Source organism: Pholcus phalangioides, unplaced genomic scaffold, assembly GCF_987345545.1.
Source record: "Pholcus phalangioides strain wild (caught in Gottingen) unplaced genomic scaffold, Ppha-v1.0 ptg000003l_1, whole genome shotgun sequence".
Lineage (NCBI taxonomy): Eukaryota > Metazoa > Arthropoda > Arachnida > Araneae > Pholcidae > Pholcus > Pholcus phalangioides.
Window position 1 is genome coordinate 42516574 of NW_028301596.1, and position 18221 is coordinate 42534794.

The following is an 18221-nucleotide window of genomic DNA, read 5'->3' on the forward strand; positions in this document are numbered from 1 at the left end:
GAAAATACCTGCTCAGTTTAGAAAAAAAAAAAAAACTTGACCTACACATGAGTCAAACATAAACAACAAAGGACTAGTATATTTTTTTAAGAATGGACAAAACAAAAGCAATTAAAGTTTCAGAGAATATCGCAAACAATATGCACACATGAATATAAAAGAAACGGGATACATCATTCTTAAAATTTACTTCAGAAAAAAGTGTTTATGCACATGGAAAATTTTTTTTAGTTTATAACAAAAACATATAAACACACACACACACACATTCAAGTGGATGATGGTTGGTATATTGTTCGGCCATCAAATAGATTTTTTTCGACATCATCATGACAGCACTGATAAATTTTCATTTACTTGCATAGCTTTCTTCCTAAGACTATCAGTTATAATGCTGAAACAAAATTTTTTTTTCTTCTGAAGAACAACCACATGATTACTTTTAAGTAGAAAAAAAAATGAATTGTTATTTTGTATCCTTTACATGTTGATTGAAACACTACTGTGTTGTTTGGAGAAGCATATGCTACCATAATCCTTCTCATCAGGTATTCTTATGAGTCACAGTGATGCATGTGAATAAATAATAGCTTATGATTCACAACTGGAAGAGCCTTGATCTCGTTCCTCACAGATTGTCCGCCTGTCTCTAGGGCTTGGAGGTGAACTCATGAGGGAACTATTATTCGAAGCAATTGAATTGCGAGGGCTTGGATGATCTCCATATCCCTACAGGGAAATTAAAAATAAAATTATGTCATATCTCTCATAAGAATGTAACTTAACTTATGTTAAACTACAATAACACCAAATATATATATATATGGTAGAAACAAAAATTGAAGTGTGAAAAATCTAGAGAAATGAAGATAGAGAATGAAGAAATAGCTAAAATAGATTTTTAAACAACAAAAGCACTAGTGCTGCTCACTTTATTCATTCAAAAAAATATATATACACAAAAGATAATTATTTGAAGGAAAAACACATGATGGAATTTATGTAAGAGTGAAATGGAACCTATGCAGAGTGTTGTTATCAGGGAGAACCCCCTGCATGATTCAAAAAAGCAGGCAGTTTCTGAGGGGTGGCTATGCCCATGACCCCCACAAGGATTGGACTGGAGGCTAGGATGACCTATAAAGGGGCCCCGTGAAAGTCTGGTCGAGGGCCCATGAAAGATCCCAGCCTAGGGGCCTTGCTTCAGGATGTGGGGGCCATGGCTATGCAAAATCATACTAAAAATGCCAACCCTTGTTCCCTGGTGCCTACCCTCTCAAAAACATTGATGAAAAAAAAGTGAAATTAAAAATGAGGAAAAAATTATATTAAAGAAATGCAACATTTGGGAACACATACAGAGCTTCAGGGCTTCAGGTTATAAGTAAAATGAAGCATAAGAAAAAATATTAAGAAAAATCAAAAATCTATGAAAAATATATACAAAATTGCGAAAAATACAGAAATTACAAGTAATTTACAAAAATTACAGAAAATAAATTAAAAATAAATTTAAAAAGTCCAAAGAGTAGTCAAAAAATCACCCGACATACCTTGAGAACAGGGATATGGTTGTGTTGTTTTGAATGTAAAAGTGGAGATGTCGTTGAAGAAGGCAGTGGGTATGCTGTTGCCAAATACAGCTTTAGAAAAATTTAAAAGTGCTGTAATGAATTCTTGTCTATTATTACATATGTGGCTGAATTTACATGTTTGTGAATTGAGAGAAATACTCTCATTTCACAAATACATTTCAAATATATGTAATAATAAGCACAAATTCACTACAGCCCTTATCAATTTTTCCAAAGTTAACTTTGGCAACAGCATGCCCACCACCTTCTTCTCAACGACATCTCCACTTTTACATTCAAAACAACACAACTGTATCCCCTTCTCAAGGTATGTTGGGTGATTTTTTTATTACTCTTTGGACTTTAATTTCTGTAATTTTTGTATATTTCCTGTAATTTCTGTATTTTTTGTATCACTGTTACATAAATTCCATCTTGCATATTTTCCTCTTCAAATAATTATCTTTTGAGTGTATTTTTTAATTGGATGTACACCTCTAGGATCATCAGTTTGCCAGTAAAATGCTGTATACCCCTTGTTTGCTATGCACCCTATATATACATATAATTGATTTTCTTTTCAATTATTGCTTTGTTATAAGCAATGGTATATTAGATCAGAGATTACCATACTGTACGCAAAAACATGTCCCACCAAATAGAGTTACTAATTCAATGGCATGATGGTTTGTAGAAACATGTACTCATTTACAGGTGCAAACTGTGCAGCTGCATGGGATGCAGCTCTGAAGAAATGCCAAATCGGAGGTGGGAGGGCAAAAAAAAAATTATTATTGAAAAACAATTAGGGGAAAATTTCTAGAAGGGGCATCAAATTTGAGGTTGAAAGGAAGGATTTTTTTTTGTGAAATAAGTAAATATTGTAAAATAAGTAAAATTATTTCTGTCCACTCTAGGAGAGGTGTCAAATCCAAGCTGAAGGAGCAAATATTTTTTTAAGGAATTTTAAAGGATTTTAGGAATTGGTGGGATAAATTGGGTGTGGAGGGGGGGGGGGGCAAAAAGCTTCAAACATAGATTGTGCATGGGTAGAGATTTCGACTCAAGCCACCCTTGCTTATCTTTTAAGTTACAAATAAATTTCTTTGAGATTATAATGACTGTTTTTTACTGGACCAATCTAGCCGTACATCAACTGTTAGACAGGCCAATGGTCTGATTTAGTACAACATAAAAAAAACTGACACACAAAGGGCACAGCAAACCCAAAAAGTATAAGAACCTTTGCTCTAGTCTAGCAGACTTATTTCACAGAAACATCTTTCCCCCAATTAAAAATCTCCCACATTAGGACACTAATAAAGTATGGTTGTACAGTGCCACAATATTTATTTAGTCATTTGTAATAATGGACCCATTATGATTATTTCTGAAAATTTAAGACATTGTGGTGCCTCCACACTAGCTAATTCATTTCGGAACATCACCAGAACTGAAACCAACAAGTGCCGAACTTATCTAGTAAGTCGTTTTTCAGGCCATATGGAATGAGCAGGAATATTATTTGGAACTAAAAAAGACCTCAGATGCTGGTTGTTTACTTGGGATTGAGGTGTTAAGCTCCAAAATCATTTTTTATTCTTGTTAAAATGCAAGACGTGCTAAATTTGATGAGTTCTGAAACCATCAAATACTGAGGAATAGCTGTAGCTGCACGTGATACACAAACTTGCTTATAATAAACACACATATTATAAATTTTCATATATAACAAAGTTTTTCCCATTTTCCATAGATTTCATGCTGCTTATCAAATTGGTATGAATATAAGGAAGTTCATGTATAACAAATATTTTTGCTGTTTTCTTCTGACTTTGTTATAAGCATGGCAGACTATATGATTTTATGTGTGCTTCCCCTCTCTCATAAAAAGATCACAGATAAAGTCTTACTAAAGTTCTTTACATTTACATACTAAGCTGCTAAATTAATGCAAGAGGAAAAAAAACTCCTACCACCATCTCATGTATCAAAATAATAATAATTATAACTACAATACTTCAAAGTAGTATAACCAAACATAAATGATATTTTTGACAGACATAACACATACAGACACATGCATTTCATTCAAGGGAAAATTTTGGATAAACCTTGCATAAAATATCAGAAAAAGATGAATTATTCATCAATTAAAGAGTTAAATTGTTATTTACTAAATGCTGCAATCCAATGCACAATATAATCACCAGGAGAGGGCAAGGTAGGTAATAGTATTCAGTCGGAAAAAATACTCACTTCACGCCCTCCAATGGAGCTTTGCGCTGAGCCAGCTGTGGTATAAAAAGTACTGTGAGAGGACTGCTCTTGAGATGACAGTGAACCATCTGGAGAAATAACAGGCAATGATAACACAGGTCGCTGGTTAGATAACTTTCCTGAATAATTAAGCAGGATAAGAGAAGAAGGAAAGTGCAAAAGCAATGATTACTTAATGCACTGCCACTAAACTTGTTAAAACTAGCAAAACACACCAATAAAATTAGTGTATAAGTTTCAAGGAAATGCACAAACTTCATAAAGCAATTCTTCTTAGATGCACAAACCACTCATAATAAATGTTAGTAAAAGATTTGCATTTTAAATAATACAAGGCGCAGTCAAAAAGTTTGGTAAATGGTCCAATATTTAAAGAATAAAGCAGGTTGGAAAAGTGCACCCACGCATGCGCTTTGAGAGGCATAAAAAATCCCCCCCCCCCCCCAGCATGGAAAATACTTGGCTGAAGCAGAGTTTCCTGGGCCAACCAATAGAACACTGAGTGTGAAAGTTGATGTCACAATGCAATTGAACAAAGTGTAAACATTAATTTTTGCTACAAATGGAGAAAACTGAAATGGGGACCCATGAAATGTTGATAAAAAATGTATGGAAAAGAAGCAAGGAGTAAAAAATGTGTTCGCAACTTGTTCAAGCACTTCCGCAACTGAAAAAATAAATGTTGATGATGAGCTGCATTTCCGTCAACTATTAACAAGCAGAACACCAGAGATCATCAAACAAGTTTGACAGGTGCTTGCGGATGATTGGCGGCTGACTTTAATAATTACAGTGGATGAATTGAGGATTAACAAAGCCTCTGCAGACTTATTTTTGTCCCCCCCCCCCCCCCCGGCTCAAGGTAGTCATAAAAAGCCTTCAATTTTTAGACATACCAGACATCAAAGCAAAAGAGTAACATTGTTTTGCTTCCGACGATTGCAAAAAAACTTTTGCTGAAAGTTTTCAGCTTTTACAACCATTTTCAAAAGTGCATTGCAGCTAATGGTAATTACTTTTAAGGCCAATAAAGGTATTTTGTGTGTATATTATGTTTCCTTTATTTTCTGAGACACCCCCCCCCCCTCCATTAACCAAACTTTTCAACCGCACCATATATATTTTAGTAATGTTAGTGTATCACATAATCATACAGAGTGCATGCAATCATCTACTGTGCATTTTGTTATAGAAACACTTGCAAGAATTGATGCATTATATGAAATTATGAGTACTTAGTTCACATAAAATAACTATAAAGCAACTGAATAAATTAACCTTTATTTTAAAGGCAAAAAGTTTCCTAGCAATGAAAATAACTTTAATAAGTCTATACTATTTCATTTGTTAAAAAATTACTTTCTTTGCATCTTTGTGCCAAAAAAATGAAAGTGTATTTTATTTTTTAAGAATTTTTTTTTATTTTCTATTAGTTTAAATGTAATATACTGAGTAGTGGAATAATATTTATATCAAACTATATATGCTTTATACTGGAAAAGAAAATGATACAGCTCAGAATAATTTGTTTTTATTTAACTACACTTTTTTCTATATTTCTACCTGGTTTGTTTTTTTTGGTCAAGTTATCTATAGCAAAGTTAGAAAATAAATGCACTGTAGATCACCTGATATCAATGGGCTCCTATTTTTATCCTCTTGAGGCAATGAATTTTGCTTCATCTATATAAAGCATGAAAAAAAGGAAGAGATTAGTAAAAAATCTAAATAGGATACAATCTAAGATCTATTTGGCAGTCAACCTCTTCATGGTCGTCAATTTTACAGGTTTATAGCAAAATTAATTGCAAACAAATCAAGAACTTACTTTAGGAATGTCCATCAATTTGTGGAGTTGTATACCAGCACCGGGTCCCATATGAGAAATATGGTTGAAATTTGTTGGGCCAGAGATTAATTTTGACCGTCTGTCAACATTACTAAGAAATAAAGGGGGGGGGGGGGGAAACCCTTGAGTCAAAGTAAGTAAGAATTAGAGAATGAACAATATAAACTGAAGAGCCAAAAAAAACTGGTACAGGCATGCGTATGCAAATAAAGAGATATGGAACCAATCAGAGTACGGCGCTGCGGTCGGAAACGCCTATATAACACAACAAGTGTCTGGCATAGTTGTTAGATCGGTTACTGCTGCTACAATGGCAGGCTATCGAGATTTAAGTGAGTTTTAACGTGGTGTTATAGTCGGCACACGAGAGATGGGACATAGCATCTCCGAGGTAGCGATGAAATATGGATTTTCACGTACGACCATTTCACGAGTGTACCGTGAATATTGGAAATCCGGTAAAAAATTAAATCTACGACATCGCTGCAGCCGGAAAAAGATCATGCAAGAACGGGACCAACGACGACTGACGAGAATCATTAAACGTGACAGACGGGTAACCCTTCCGCAAATTGCTGCAGATTTCAATGCTGGGCCATCAACAAGTGTCAGCATGCGAACCATTCAACGAAACATCATTGATATGAGCTTTCGGAGCCGAAGGCCCACTCTTGTACTCTTGATGACTGCACGACACAAACCTTTATGCCTCGCCTGGGCCCGACAACACCGACATTGGACTGTTGAGGACTGGAAACACGTTGCCTGGTCTGATGAGTCTCTGTTCCAATTGCTTCGAGCTGATGGACGTGTATGGGTATGGAGACAACCTCATGAATCCATGGACCCTACATGTCAACAGGGGACTGTTCAAGCTGGTGGAGGCTCTGTGATGGTATGGGGCATGTGCAGTTGGCATGATATGGGACCCCTGATACGTCTAGATATGACTCTGACAGGTGACAGGTACATAAGCATCCTGTCTGATCACCTGCACCCATTCATGTTAATTGTGCATTCCGACGGACTTGGACAATTTCAGCAGGATAATGCGACACCCCACACATCCAGAATTGCTACAAAGTGGCTCCAGGAACACTCTTCTGACTTTAGACACTTCCGCTGGCCACCTAAATCCCCAGACATGAACATTATTGAACATATCTGGGATGCCTTACAACGTGCTGTTCAGAAGAGACCTCCACCCCCTCTTACTCCTACGGATTTATGGACAGCCCTGCAGGATTCATGATGTCAATTACCTCCAGCACTACTTCAGACATTAGTCGAGTCCATGCCACGTCGCGTTGCGGCACTTATGCGTACTCGCAAGGTCCCTACACGATATTAGGCAGGTTTACCAGTTTTTTTGGCTCATCAGTGTAGTAGCGAATTGTATTTATGTAATATTCTAAAACACTTTCAAATAGAAACCAACAGCAAAAATAAGACAAAGTTTTCATTTTATACCCTTTTCCTGTTTTCTCAGGCTCCCTGACAGAGAATCGCCTCCTAGCTCTACTAAGAACAGCTCTACTGCTCTGCCTGCTCTTCATCTGCTGAAGACTGTTTTCTGGTACACAAACCAGGTTTGTGCGGTACTGCACATTATGAAGATAAATGATATGAGGAAGGTCAGTTGCTAATGAAAAACACAGGATACCTGAGCGACAAAGTGGTTTAGTCTGAAAAAACAAAATTGATTAACCCTTTTTCAAATCATATTCAAAATTTTCGAAAAAATTTATATTTTGATATTTCAGGAGAAAATATTAATCCAAACAACAATATAATTATGCCAGTGTGTGTCCCAAAAAAAGTTGTGCAACATTTTATGAAGGTTGGAAAGTTTTAATGAATTTTCATCTGTTTTAGAATATTTTGATGTGTGTGGTGCTATTCAGACTACAGAGTTTAGTATTATAAAAGTTGGGTATAAATTTTTGTGCATCAAAGGATTAGCAAATGCAGAAGAAACAAACTACTGACCTTTTTAAGATTAAGAGTCTGTACCCATTCACCAGAAGCAGCATCAAAGATATCAACATGCGTATCACAATAAACAATAAGTTGACCATCCATGTAACCTACGAATTCAAAGTAAATTCATTCAATAAAATTATAAAACGTAACTCTTGAATTTCTCATGAAAATGAAAGAATAATAAATGAATGAATGACAGGTCAGTACAAATTTAAATAAAAATTAATCATAATTTTACTTACTGACAGCTTCTGGTAGAGCAGGAAACATTAACTCTTTTTCACGACTCTTTTTTCCAAAACCATCAACATAAATACCAAGTTCTGAAATTAATATACGTATGGTAGAGTAAAACTTGAAATAGTTACCAATGTATCTATAGAGTTATAATAAATAAATTTATATAATATCTGAAACCGATTTTTTCTACATATGTGTGTTTCTAAACAATAGTTAAATACCAACAGTAGAAAATGCTAGATTCCTCAGCCTTTCATTCAACAAGAAACTTACATTCAAACCTCATATTGTACAGTTAAGAGCTTGTTGCATGAAGATGATGAATCTTCAGCAGTTCATCTCTTCTACAACATGGAAAGCAGACCGTAAGTTGCTCATTCACCTGTATAAAGCTCTCGTAAGATCAAAGCTTTACTACGGCTCCATTGTATACAGGTCAGCACCTCCGAGCTATCTGAGTGTGCTTGGCCCAGTTCACCCTCTAGCCCTCCAGATTTGTTCAGGAGCTTCACAAATGTCTCCCATGGAGAGCCTATATGTCAAATTTAATGAGCCATCCACTGCATCAAGATGCCTGCAACTTTTTTTTTAATCATGTGATTTTTTTTCTTTCTTTGAATATATTTTTTTCTTCCCTTGAAATATATTAAAATGAAGTCTTTACCACATCATCCACTTCATCATGTAATTTTTAATCCCTCATTTCACAGACTTTTTGCTGTTTGCCCTTCATGTGTTCCATCTTTTGGTCTCCGTATGAGGGCAACTCGTGCTGCTTCTCGACAACTGGTACTGCAGGAACAGTCTCCGCCAGATGTCTCTTTTAAATTATCATTATACCCTAAGGCTACCACAGCAGATATAATCTATCAACAGATATTCTTTAGGCGCAAGTACACAGGGGTACGTACAACAGGTACCTCTCCCCATGTATATCGAAGTCTCTAGGAGCCATGGTCATGTCGGTTGTGCCTACATCTGCTGTGAGGAGATGTCTGTCAAACTACCAGACACATTCTTTATTTATTCAGGGGAACTCTACTCCATCCTTCAGGATATACATCATATATGACATACAAATGCCACAGACAATGCATCATTTATAATGACCCTCTCAGCACATTGCAAGCACTCTGTGTTCCTTTATTTTTCACATTCATCCATTTATTCCTGTCATTTCTCATGAACTGCATCAACTTATCCACCATGGTTATCACAGTAGGATAAAATTTTACTGGGTACCAGGTCACGTTGGAATACTGGGCAATGAGAAAGCAGAGACACTGTAGCTCGAACAACATCTAACATTGGCAATAGCCTTTTGGTACCTGCCACTGACCACTTCTCAATCCTCCGAGAAGTGTTGCATCGCCGTTGGCAGGATCATCAGAACCACCTCATAAATAATAAATTGCACTGCATCAAGCTCACAGCTGTCTGCCTCACACAATCATATCTTTTACTGTGAGAGAGACATCCAGTGTGGACCCATTGTCAAAGTACATTGAGCATTGCTCATGCTTTTACTTGTTCCCATCATCATCATTTTACAACGGCTTATAGTCAAAGTCATCTTTCACTTCGTGGCATTTTATCTGACAATGGTGATGCATCTCATATTTTTAAATTCATCAAAGCTATTGGTTTATATGACAAATTACAGTTTTTTTACAACCTATGTCAATGTTTTGCATTTCACGTAACACTGTTTTATTAACATGCATACTTTTACTTCCTTGACATGACAAGAACAAACTCTATCTTATTTTTATATGGCCATTTGTTTTGGCACAGCTTGACCTAATTGGTCCTTGTGCCAATAAAACCGAAATTCAATTCAATCTCTACATATGTGAAACTTTTAATACGAAAAATTTCCAGCTATGTTAATCTTCGCACCTGTATTATCAAATGTACTGTTATACTTATCACTTCAAACTATTGATGAATATTAAAATAAAGTGAATAAAATTATCCTGGCAAAAGTAGTTGATGGATTTTGTTAAAAGATCCATCAAAAATATTATTAACAAATCTCACTGAAACTGATACAAAAAAAAATTACTTTTTCTGAAATGACCTAAAAGAAAAAGTTATTTCTCATCAAGCTTAAGAAAATTTATATTCTTTTCATATCCGGAGTACTTGAGTATAACAGATTAATTGCTAGGGCTAAGATTTTTATGAGCTAAAAACATAACATTGTTACGAATGGTAAAAAAAACCTTAATTTCAGGTTTTTAAAAAATCCATGATATTTTATTTTTAGGTCATAAAAATCCTAGCCATATTAATTACTATCATACTGTAGTAGAAAAATCACTGTGCAGTTTTAACTTAGAAAATAATCTTTCAATGAAATGAATTGGATCTATAATACTCACGAGAAAACACCAACAGAAATTCATTGTTTCCCAGATCAACAGTCAGAAATGGATCATGCAGATTATGTGACAGAAAACTCAACTCTGTGCAGTCTGTATTTACCAATGCTATACAAACAATAAAAAAAAGTATATTGACTGTCATGCAACTAATAAATTTCATAATAAGATCCAAAATGAAAGTTATATTTTAAGTGACTAATACAGTGCAACCTCAATAACTGGACATGTGGGTAACTCAACTACCCTGGTAAATCATTTATTATTTCCACAGTTGGCTCAGTACTAAATTCAATGAGAAACACCTCTTGTAACTCATCACATAATGACCCCATCCCACTTAAGTCAACTACATTATATGTATCAACAACATTTATATACCTGCACGTTTTCACAACTCATTTTCAGGAATCGTCCATGTGTTGATCAGTTCAAAAAAATTTTATGGCATTAGTCTCTTTTAATTATTGTGTTTCAAATATTATATATTTCATTGTCTCTGTCATTCATTTGTTGACTGATATGTGTTGAAGATTCTCTGCAACCCCCCACTTTAGATAGAGTTACTTCCTGTTATTCTTCTAACCTGCTTGGAACCTGAAAACTTAAACTGTGGACTACAAAAGTCACAGATGTGAATGATTTTTAAAGTTTTTGAGTGAGAGGTGGTCGAGAAAGATAGATTGAAATGCTGTAAGTGAAAGGTGGAAAGTTATTTTGGAAAACTGCACTGCTCATGTACAAATAACAGATATTCTGGCTAATAAAAATAAACTTCCACCTAATTCAGGATTATTCTCGATTTAAAAATTTCTTAAAGAAAATTGTAGAACAAAACATTTTATGAATTTGTAGATCAGTGTTTCCCAAAGCAGGCAATATCGCTCCCTTGGACAATTCCATCCCCCACCAGGGGGCGATAGAACCTACTAATTTAACATAGGATCCTATGGGTTTACTTGAGTTAAGGGGGGGGGGGTGATGAGAGGAAACAATTTCTGATGAAGGGGGCGATGGAACAAAAAGTTTTGGAGACTATGTTGTAGATGATGGAATATTGAATTTTTCAACACTGTGAAGGCACATATACATGGATAATTGTTATAGGTGAAATGAAATAAAACCTCGCTAACTTGGCATCTGTTTAGGTCGACATGTTTTCCGATTCCTCTTGGGATGTCAAATTATCGAGATTCCACTACATGTCGTAATGGGAAAAAAAAATTGAAACCTTCAAGGATCGCCTCATCCCAAAGGTATTATTCCACAGTTATTGACAAGAAAGTCTACCTGTCATTCAAGATACAACTGTCAATATTTTATAAAAGCACTCACCAATGGGTGGACTGTCATCTAAGACGGAATACAAATGAAATGCTGACGACAAGCCAACACAAAGTCTATGGCCAATAACATTCAATGTTTGAGCAGGCACTGGCAAACAGATTTCTTTCTTCCTCTGATGCCGACCCTTTGTTCGATTGATTTCATACACAAGTACCTAGAAATGCAATGAAACACAATCATTATTACATATCATACAGTGAGGAAAAATATCTACACTCTGAAACTTTCTATTGATAAAAGTGCAAATCTCAAGCCAGGTCCACAATATTGCATCATGAGAAACCAAAGAAAAAAGTTTGGAGATGTGCCTCAGCATAGTGTTGATCATTCTGACTGGAAAACTGCATATGCTTAACCTATCACTGCACTCAGACAAACATAATCCACAGGGTACTGATACATCAAAGAAATTGGCTTATTTCTGAAAGCTATGTTAAGCCATTCTACTAAACTGGTTTGATTGATTCAGCATAATGTTGTGTGGGCATGGCACAGCATTATAAGTTTCAAACTAAAATTCATTGTTTTAGACCAAGTGTTTCTCATAAAGAGTGTAATATATCACCTTCAACATGTTATTGTATCACCCTCTCACAATGATGAAAAGGAAAAGGGTGATGAAAGCTATGGATATAATTTAGGATAATATGAACTAAGGTGAAGTGCGGGGGTGGGGGGAGAAATATGAAAATGAGCATAGCACAGGACTACGATTTGAGGAAAAACTGTTCTAAACCCCATATATATTGAATACTACCTAAACTAGGTCCACAATTAGGGGAGGGTAAGGAGGGTCTGGTGCCTCACAGATGCTGGATCAGGAAAAGCACAGTTTACTGTTTCCCATTTAGAATTACAGGAATAGGGTGCCAAAATCGACACCGGCCTCGGGCAACAGAGTAAATTTTTGTTTCTAGTTGTGGCGCTAACACAAATACACACACTGCATGAGTAACACATTTTATTTAGCAACTTGAAATAAAAGTAGAAAAAACACTTAGTGATACTATTCGTTACATCCAGAAATTCACTATAGTTTGTTTATACAGTAGACTACGACCTAATGTGGAGGAAGGGCAGGCTGGATAACAGAAAAGCCAAATAGGCTTGAGTTCTTTCTATAAATGCTTGCTTCCTACCTCCACCCATACCACTAAAAACACCCTTTTTATACCAAAACCTGCTTCTATTTATATTTTCTGACCTCTAAGTACAGGCGAGTACTTAATAAATGTTTGTTATGTATTGAACTATATTATGGGTTTTAAAAATTTATTACAGAATTAACCCTTTAAACAGTTTCAAAATTTTTCCTGATCTACATTACAAATGCTGACGACAAAGTCTATGGCCAATAACATTCAATGTTTCAGCAGGCACTGGCAAACAGATTTGTTTCTTAGAAAATAAAAGCATGTTAAGAACTGAGATATTTTGGGGTGACCAAAATAAAGCAGATCAAGGTTGACAAGATACCTCAACATTTTATGTATTAGGATAAATTATTTTATGTCTATCTTGATTGCAGGAGAAACATGAAATCATATACACTACGCCGTATGAACACATACTGTGCTTAATGAATACAAATACAACGCCACAACAGACAAAATGCCCAACGAGGTGGCTGATAAAAAGATGCCCATAAAAATATGGATGTCACATATTTCAAAAATACAGCAACCCAATTAAAAATGCAATTAACACAAATTATAAACAATATATGAACAAAACATTAACGTAAAATGTAAGTTTAGTGTTCTTACAAAAATTATTTAAACTTATTTCACTTTTCATTGATAAATAATAACGCAAATGTCAAAAGGTAAGCCTAAGATGAAAAAGTCAAAAAACATGCAGTTTTTAGTTTTTTAAAAGTCCTTGATATAGATGACCGAGAGCTTCTCCCTTCAAGCCCTCTTCTGCCATGCAATGTCCCTCTACTTGCGCTCTAACCAGGGTTGGTCTGATTTTGCCCAACCCAAAAAAACCCAGATGAAAAGCTAAAAAAATTCATGAAAAACACAAACAAAAACTACACCTTAAAACTGCACTTACTTGCAAACAGTATACTTTCTAATGATGTTATTATATTGTCATATTCTATCTCAAAAGAAATACATAAATAAATCTGTGTATTCAATGCTATTTAGATCAGCGGTTCTCAAACTTTTTTTACTAGCGGAGCCCTTTTAAGTAAAAAACTTTTATGGCGGAACCCCATAGGGCAATTTTCTAATTATTCATCAAAGTTAAGTATTTACTTTACTATTTGAAAATATAATTATTTTTTTAAATTTTACTGTTTTTTTTAATTTTCCTGGAGAGCGGCCGCGGAGCCCCTGGACAGTTCACAAGGAGCCCCAAGAGCTCCGCGGAGCACCAGTTGAGAACCGCTGATTTAGATTATAGGGATTAGGAAAAAACCCATTAAAAATTAGACCTTAAAACTTCACTTATCTGCAAACAGGTGATGCTTTCTAATGCTTTCTAATGATGTTATTGCATTGTCATACTCTATCTGTGGCCCTCACAAGGGTGCCGCTTGCAGGGCTCCAGCCCAGAACAAATCTTATTTTTGATTTTTTTTTTTTTTTTACTCCATGAAAGATCTCTGCCAAGGGGTCCTGGCTCCAGGATGTGGTGGGAGGGTTATGACTCTATCTTAAGAAAAACACATAAATAAATCTATGCATTCAATGTTATTTAAATTATATTTCTTCCCATTATATTTTGAATGTCTTTTTTTACTAGTAAAGAAAATAAACATTTTTATGAATGTTTTCTAACTCGCAATTACCAATCCTTTTCAATAAAAAAAACCTTTGGATTTGAGTGATATATAGTCGTCACCCCCCCCCCCCCTCCTATTTGTGGTTTACATATTCGGATTTGATTTTTTTTTTTCCTTCAGTGGAAAATTTTTTTGTAACACTCAACAATCGTCATTCACGTGTGTTTTGTTTACAAAATTTGAGTTGTGCGTGTTTAGGATGGCTCATTCTTTTAGTGCCACCGATAATGCTTTGAAAAGACAAAAAAAAAGTGAAAACTCGACAAGAAAAATTGCATATGTTGATGAAAATTATGCTTGGCGAAAGTAAGTCAATATCTGCTATGGTCCGCCATTATGGAATCAACCAATCTACAGTGATACATATCATAAAAAAAGAATCTTAAATTCGTTCAGCTGTAGCTGTAGCTATGCTCGTGACAGTCAAAACTTTGCAGCGCCTACGGGATCCATGTGTTTCTCGTACAGAAAACGCTGTTTTTTTTGTGGGGACAAGACTGATATAAAAAGGTATTTCAATTGATTTTAATATAACAGAAATGGCAAAAAATTTTACTCTTCTATAAGGAAAGAGCTGGTGTCTATTTCATCAGAATTTTATGCAGTAAAGGTTGTTTCATAGGTTTAAGAAATGATTTGGATCATGCAATGTAAAAATCACTGGAGATCAAGCCTCTGCCAACCAGGAGGCAGCTAGAAAATTTCCAAAGACTTTGCAGAAAATTATTGAAGAGAAGGGTTTTGCACCTCAGCAGGTATTTAAAGATGACGAAACTGCACTATTTTGGAAGACAATGCCGCAAAGAACATTTATCGCCCAAGAAGAAAAGTGATCCCCTGGTTTTAAGGCAAGTAGAGGTAGACTTACTATGATATTTTGTGCAAATGTGTAGGGTACATGATAAAGCCCACCATCATTTTCAAATCTGCGAATCCGTAAGCATTAAAGGGATGGATAAGCCAAAGTTTGGGGTCCTTAGCTATTCAAAAATAAGATTTGTTCCGGGCTGGAGCCCTGCAAGCCCCGCCCTCATGGAGGTCACCGATAGAGTATGACAATGCAATAACATCATTAGAAATCATACTGTTTGCAATCACCTATTCACATATTTTGGACGAACAATAAAAAGTCTTGGACCACGAAAACACTTTTCCTGAATTGGTTTAAACAGTGTGTCATTCCGGAACCCAGGAGGTACCTTGAGAGTGAATACATGCCATTCAAAGATATTTTGATACTGGATTGACTGAGGAGGAATTAATGCAGCTAACTGGTGCTGAAACTGAAGCGGTACCAGATGAAGATAGGTTCACCACAAGTAACATATAAGAAGGGCTTCGCAAGCTCAAATGAACAATAGATTATTTTCATGATATTCAATAAACAAGATATACAAAAAAAATCTATGGTTTCTGTTATTCACAGTCACCCCTGGAAAGTAACTCAGGTGAATACGGGGGCCGACTGTACACTTTCACTAATTTCTTTGCTTTCCCACATCCACGTTTGTTTCTCAGATTTGACCATACTAGTCCAAAAGTAGAAAAATACGCTCAATTGATGCAGATGTAATGCTGGTCTTCCAAAAATTTACATAAGTCTGTATTTAAAATATTTTTTTCCACCTTGCAACACATGATTTTCCACCACATTTTTGCTTCAACTGACTTGACTATCACGTTTTGTGAAAACATTTTGCTCCTGGATAGAAATCTGCACCTTCTATTTGAAACAACTGCAGTGCAATAATAAATACTGTATTCTATTTTTCGATCCATTGTCCAGTAGAAGCTTCTTGTTCCTTAGTTAATCTTTTTCCTCTCAAAGCAGGATCTGTCATATTTGCAAGGAAATGAAATGGAGTTAGTGCTTTTTCAAAGCGATGTGCAACACGCTCCTTATACAAAGATAATTCTTTACTTTCCAATACATTTAGCCATATTTCTACTGCGTGTCCAAGAGTACAGCTATCTCTTTGTAAATTCTCTCTGTAGGGCTTTACCAATACTTGATAACTGCACTTGCAAGTTGACACATTCTCTATATAATCTTTTGTTATCTAAAAACATCAAAATACCTTTTTATGTTCAATGGATGTTTTTGGTAATTATGGATGAATGGGGAAAGGCAAGCTTCTTCAGAATTCCACCTTGTTTCATTAGGAAATTGTAACTTTTGTCCATCTTTTCCCATAAGCTACCTTCCCCCCTCCCCAAAGCAGAATGTTTTGCATTGTTCTGCAATGAGCCCTCGGCTGAGTGGAAATGTTTTACGGTAAAAAAATCTCCATAATTGTGCTTTTTACACTTTGTGCTTACAAATCCTTCCAAATTGTGCTGCAGTGGCATTGATTGTTCTGCGACGTATGTCACAGAGATTTCGGCATATTCTGCTTTGGGGAAGCCACCCAAGTGGTCTACGGTGTTGTCTAAAACATTTTTGTATTTCTACTACATATTTTACCACATTTTTAGGGGCGATATCTTTAACAAGAAGATTCATAAAATGGGCTGAACAGCCAAAACAAGGACATGTTGATGGTTTTGGACAATTATGTCACGAAATTTTTTCACTTTGTTCTCATTATTGTAAAAAAACACAAAAACACTTTTATTATACTCTTGCTCGATAGTATCTATAGCCCTTTCAGCTATTTCTGCACTGAATTCTGCTGTTTTCTTGTGTGAGCCACATTTTACAGTATCTATTAAGTGGGTGCTTTTGCCAGTGTGGATAATCACTGTGATGATTGAGTCATCATTTACAGTTGACCAACCATCCAACATCAGTGATAGTTGAATTTTTCAATTCCTCTGCCATTAGCATATCGACAGTTTTATCTGCCTAATCTAATAATGATCCAACTAATTTCTTTCTGTTAAGAGGGATATAACCCACATGCCAAGCATTAGCAATTTCTCTAAATGTATCACTATCTGCTATGTTAAAAGCTATATTATTAGCATTAAAAAATCATACTTTTCGATCAAGAACTAACTTCTGGCGGTCACTTGTTTTAACAATAAATTGTCCTATTGACCTTTGGTGTTTGGGTTTTGATGTTTCAGTATCCACAATATTATTTTAACTTCTGCATGTAGAAACATCATCTTAGGGTTGCTTTCTTTTGAATGATGTCTCTTCACTGCATGAAGATTCATTATCATCAGTGTTTGATAAACACGAAAACAAGGAATAACCTTCAATTTCTTGCATTTATTTCATCTGAGCACAGATTCTTTCCACTTTTGCACTAACTATGGTATTGCAAAACTTACATTTGTGCCATTACATACTGCCATTTGTTATCAGTTTTATTCACCATAGTCCATTCAATAGACTGTTTTCTCTCAGAATGTTGAGTCTTTGGTATTGCAGACTAAATTTTACCAACAAAATTTCCACTTCCCTCAAAGTAAAATTTTAGAACTTGGAAAGTTTATACATACAACTTGTCTAGCTAAGCAGCAGAAAGAAATGGTGAAATGCTGTATCCAGGAGGGAAAACATCTACTATCCAGTCCGAGACTGGACCAGTTTCACCAATACCTGAAGTTCAGTCCAGTCCAGTCTGAGACTTGACTGGACTTGAGGTATTGGTGAAACTGGTCAAAGTAATTTGGATGGGAAAGGGAGATAATGCTGAAGGAAATTGGAAATAATTTTCATAGGTGCAATTTGTATATATTGAAAACTCTATCCAATAAGAGATCAGATGGCTTGCAGCTGGTGCTTTTCAACTTAACAGGTGAAATTCGTTCTAGAATGT

The 18221-nt window shown here is 35.5% G+C and overlaps 1 protein-coding gene across 6 annotated transcripts in view; it reads right to left on the bottom strand.

Moving 5' to 3' along the window:
- Positions 1-419: 419 nt before the first annotated feature.
- The window catches only part of LOC149088632 (serine/threonine-protein kinase Genghis Khan-like), an 87078-nt gene continuing 69276 nt past the window's right edge, over positions 420-18221 (bottom strand). For 3 of the 6 annotated variants that reach the window (XM_089248286.1, XM_089248284.1, XM_089248283.1), the window contains 9 exons: positions 11646-11811; positions 10311-10418; positions 7929-8009; positions 7693-7790; positions 7174-7388; positions 5683-5794; positions 5483-5537; positions 3834-3973; positions 509-729 (listed from right to left, as the gene is read on the bottom strand). In XM_089248286.1, coding sequence (XP_089104412.1) covers positions 592-729; positions 3834-3973; positions 5483-5537; positions 5683-5794; positions 7174-7388; positions 7693-7790; positions 7929-8009; positions 10311-10418; positions 11646-11811 — 1113 coding nt within the window. In that variant the 3' untranslated portion in view covers positions 509-591. Of the gene's footprint in view, positions 730-3833; positions 3974-5482; positions 5538-5682; positions 5795-7173; positions 7389-7692; positions 7791-7928; positions 8010-10310; positions 10419-11645; positions 11812-18221 lie in introns of all 6 variants that reach the window. The other 3 variants (XM_089248287.1, XM_089248285.1, XM_089248291.1) reach the window with 3 other exon arrangements.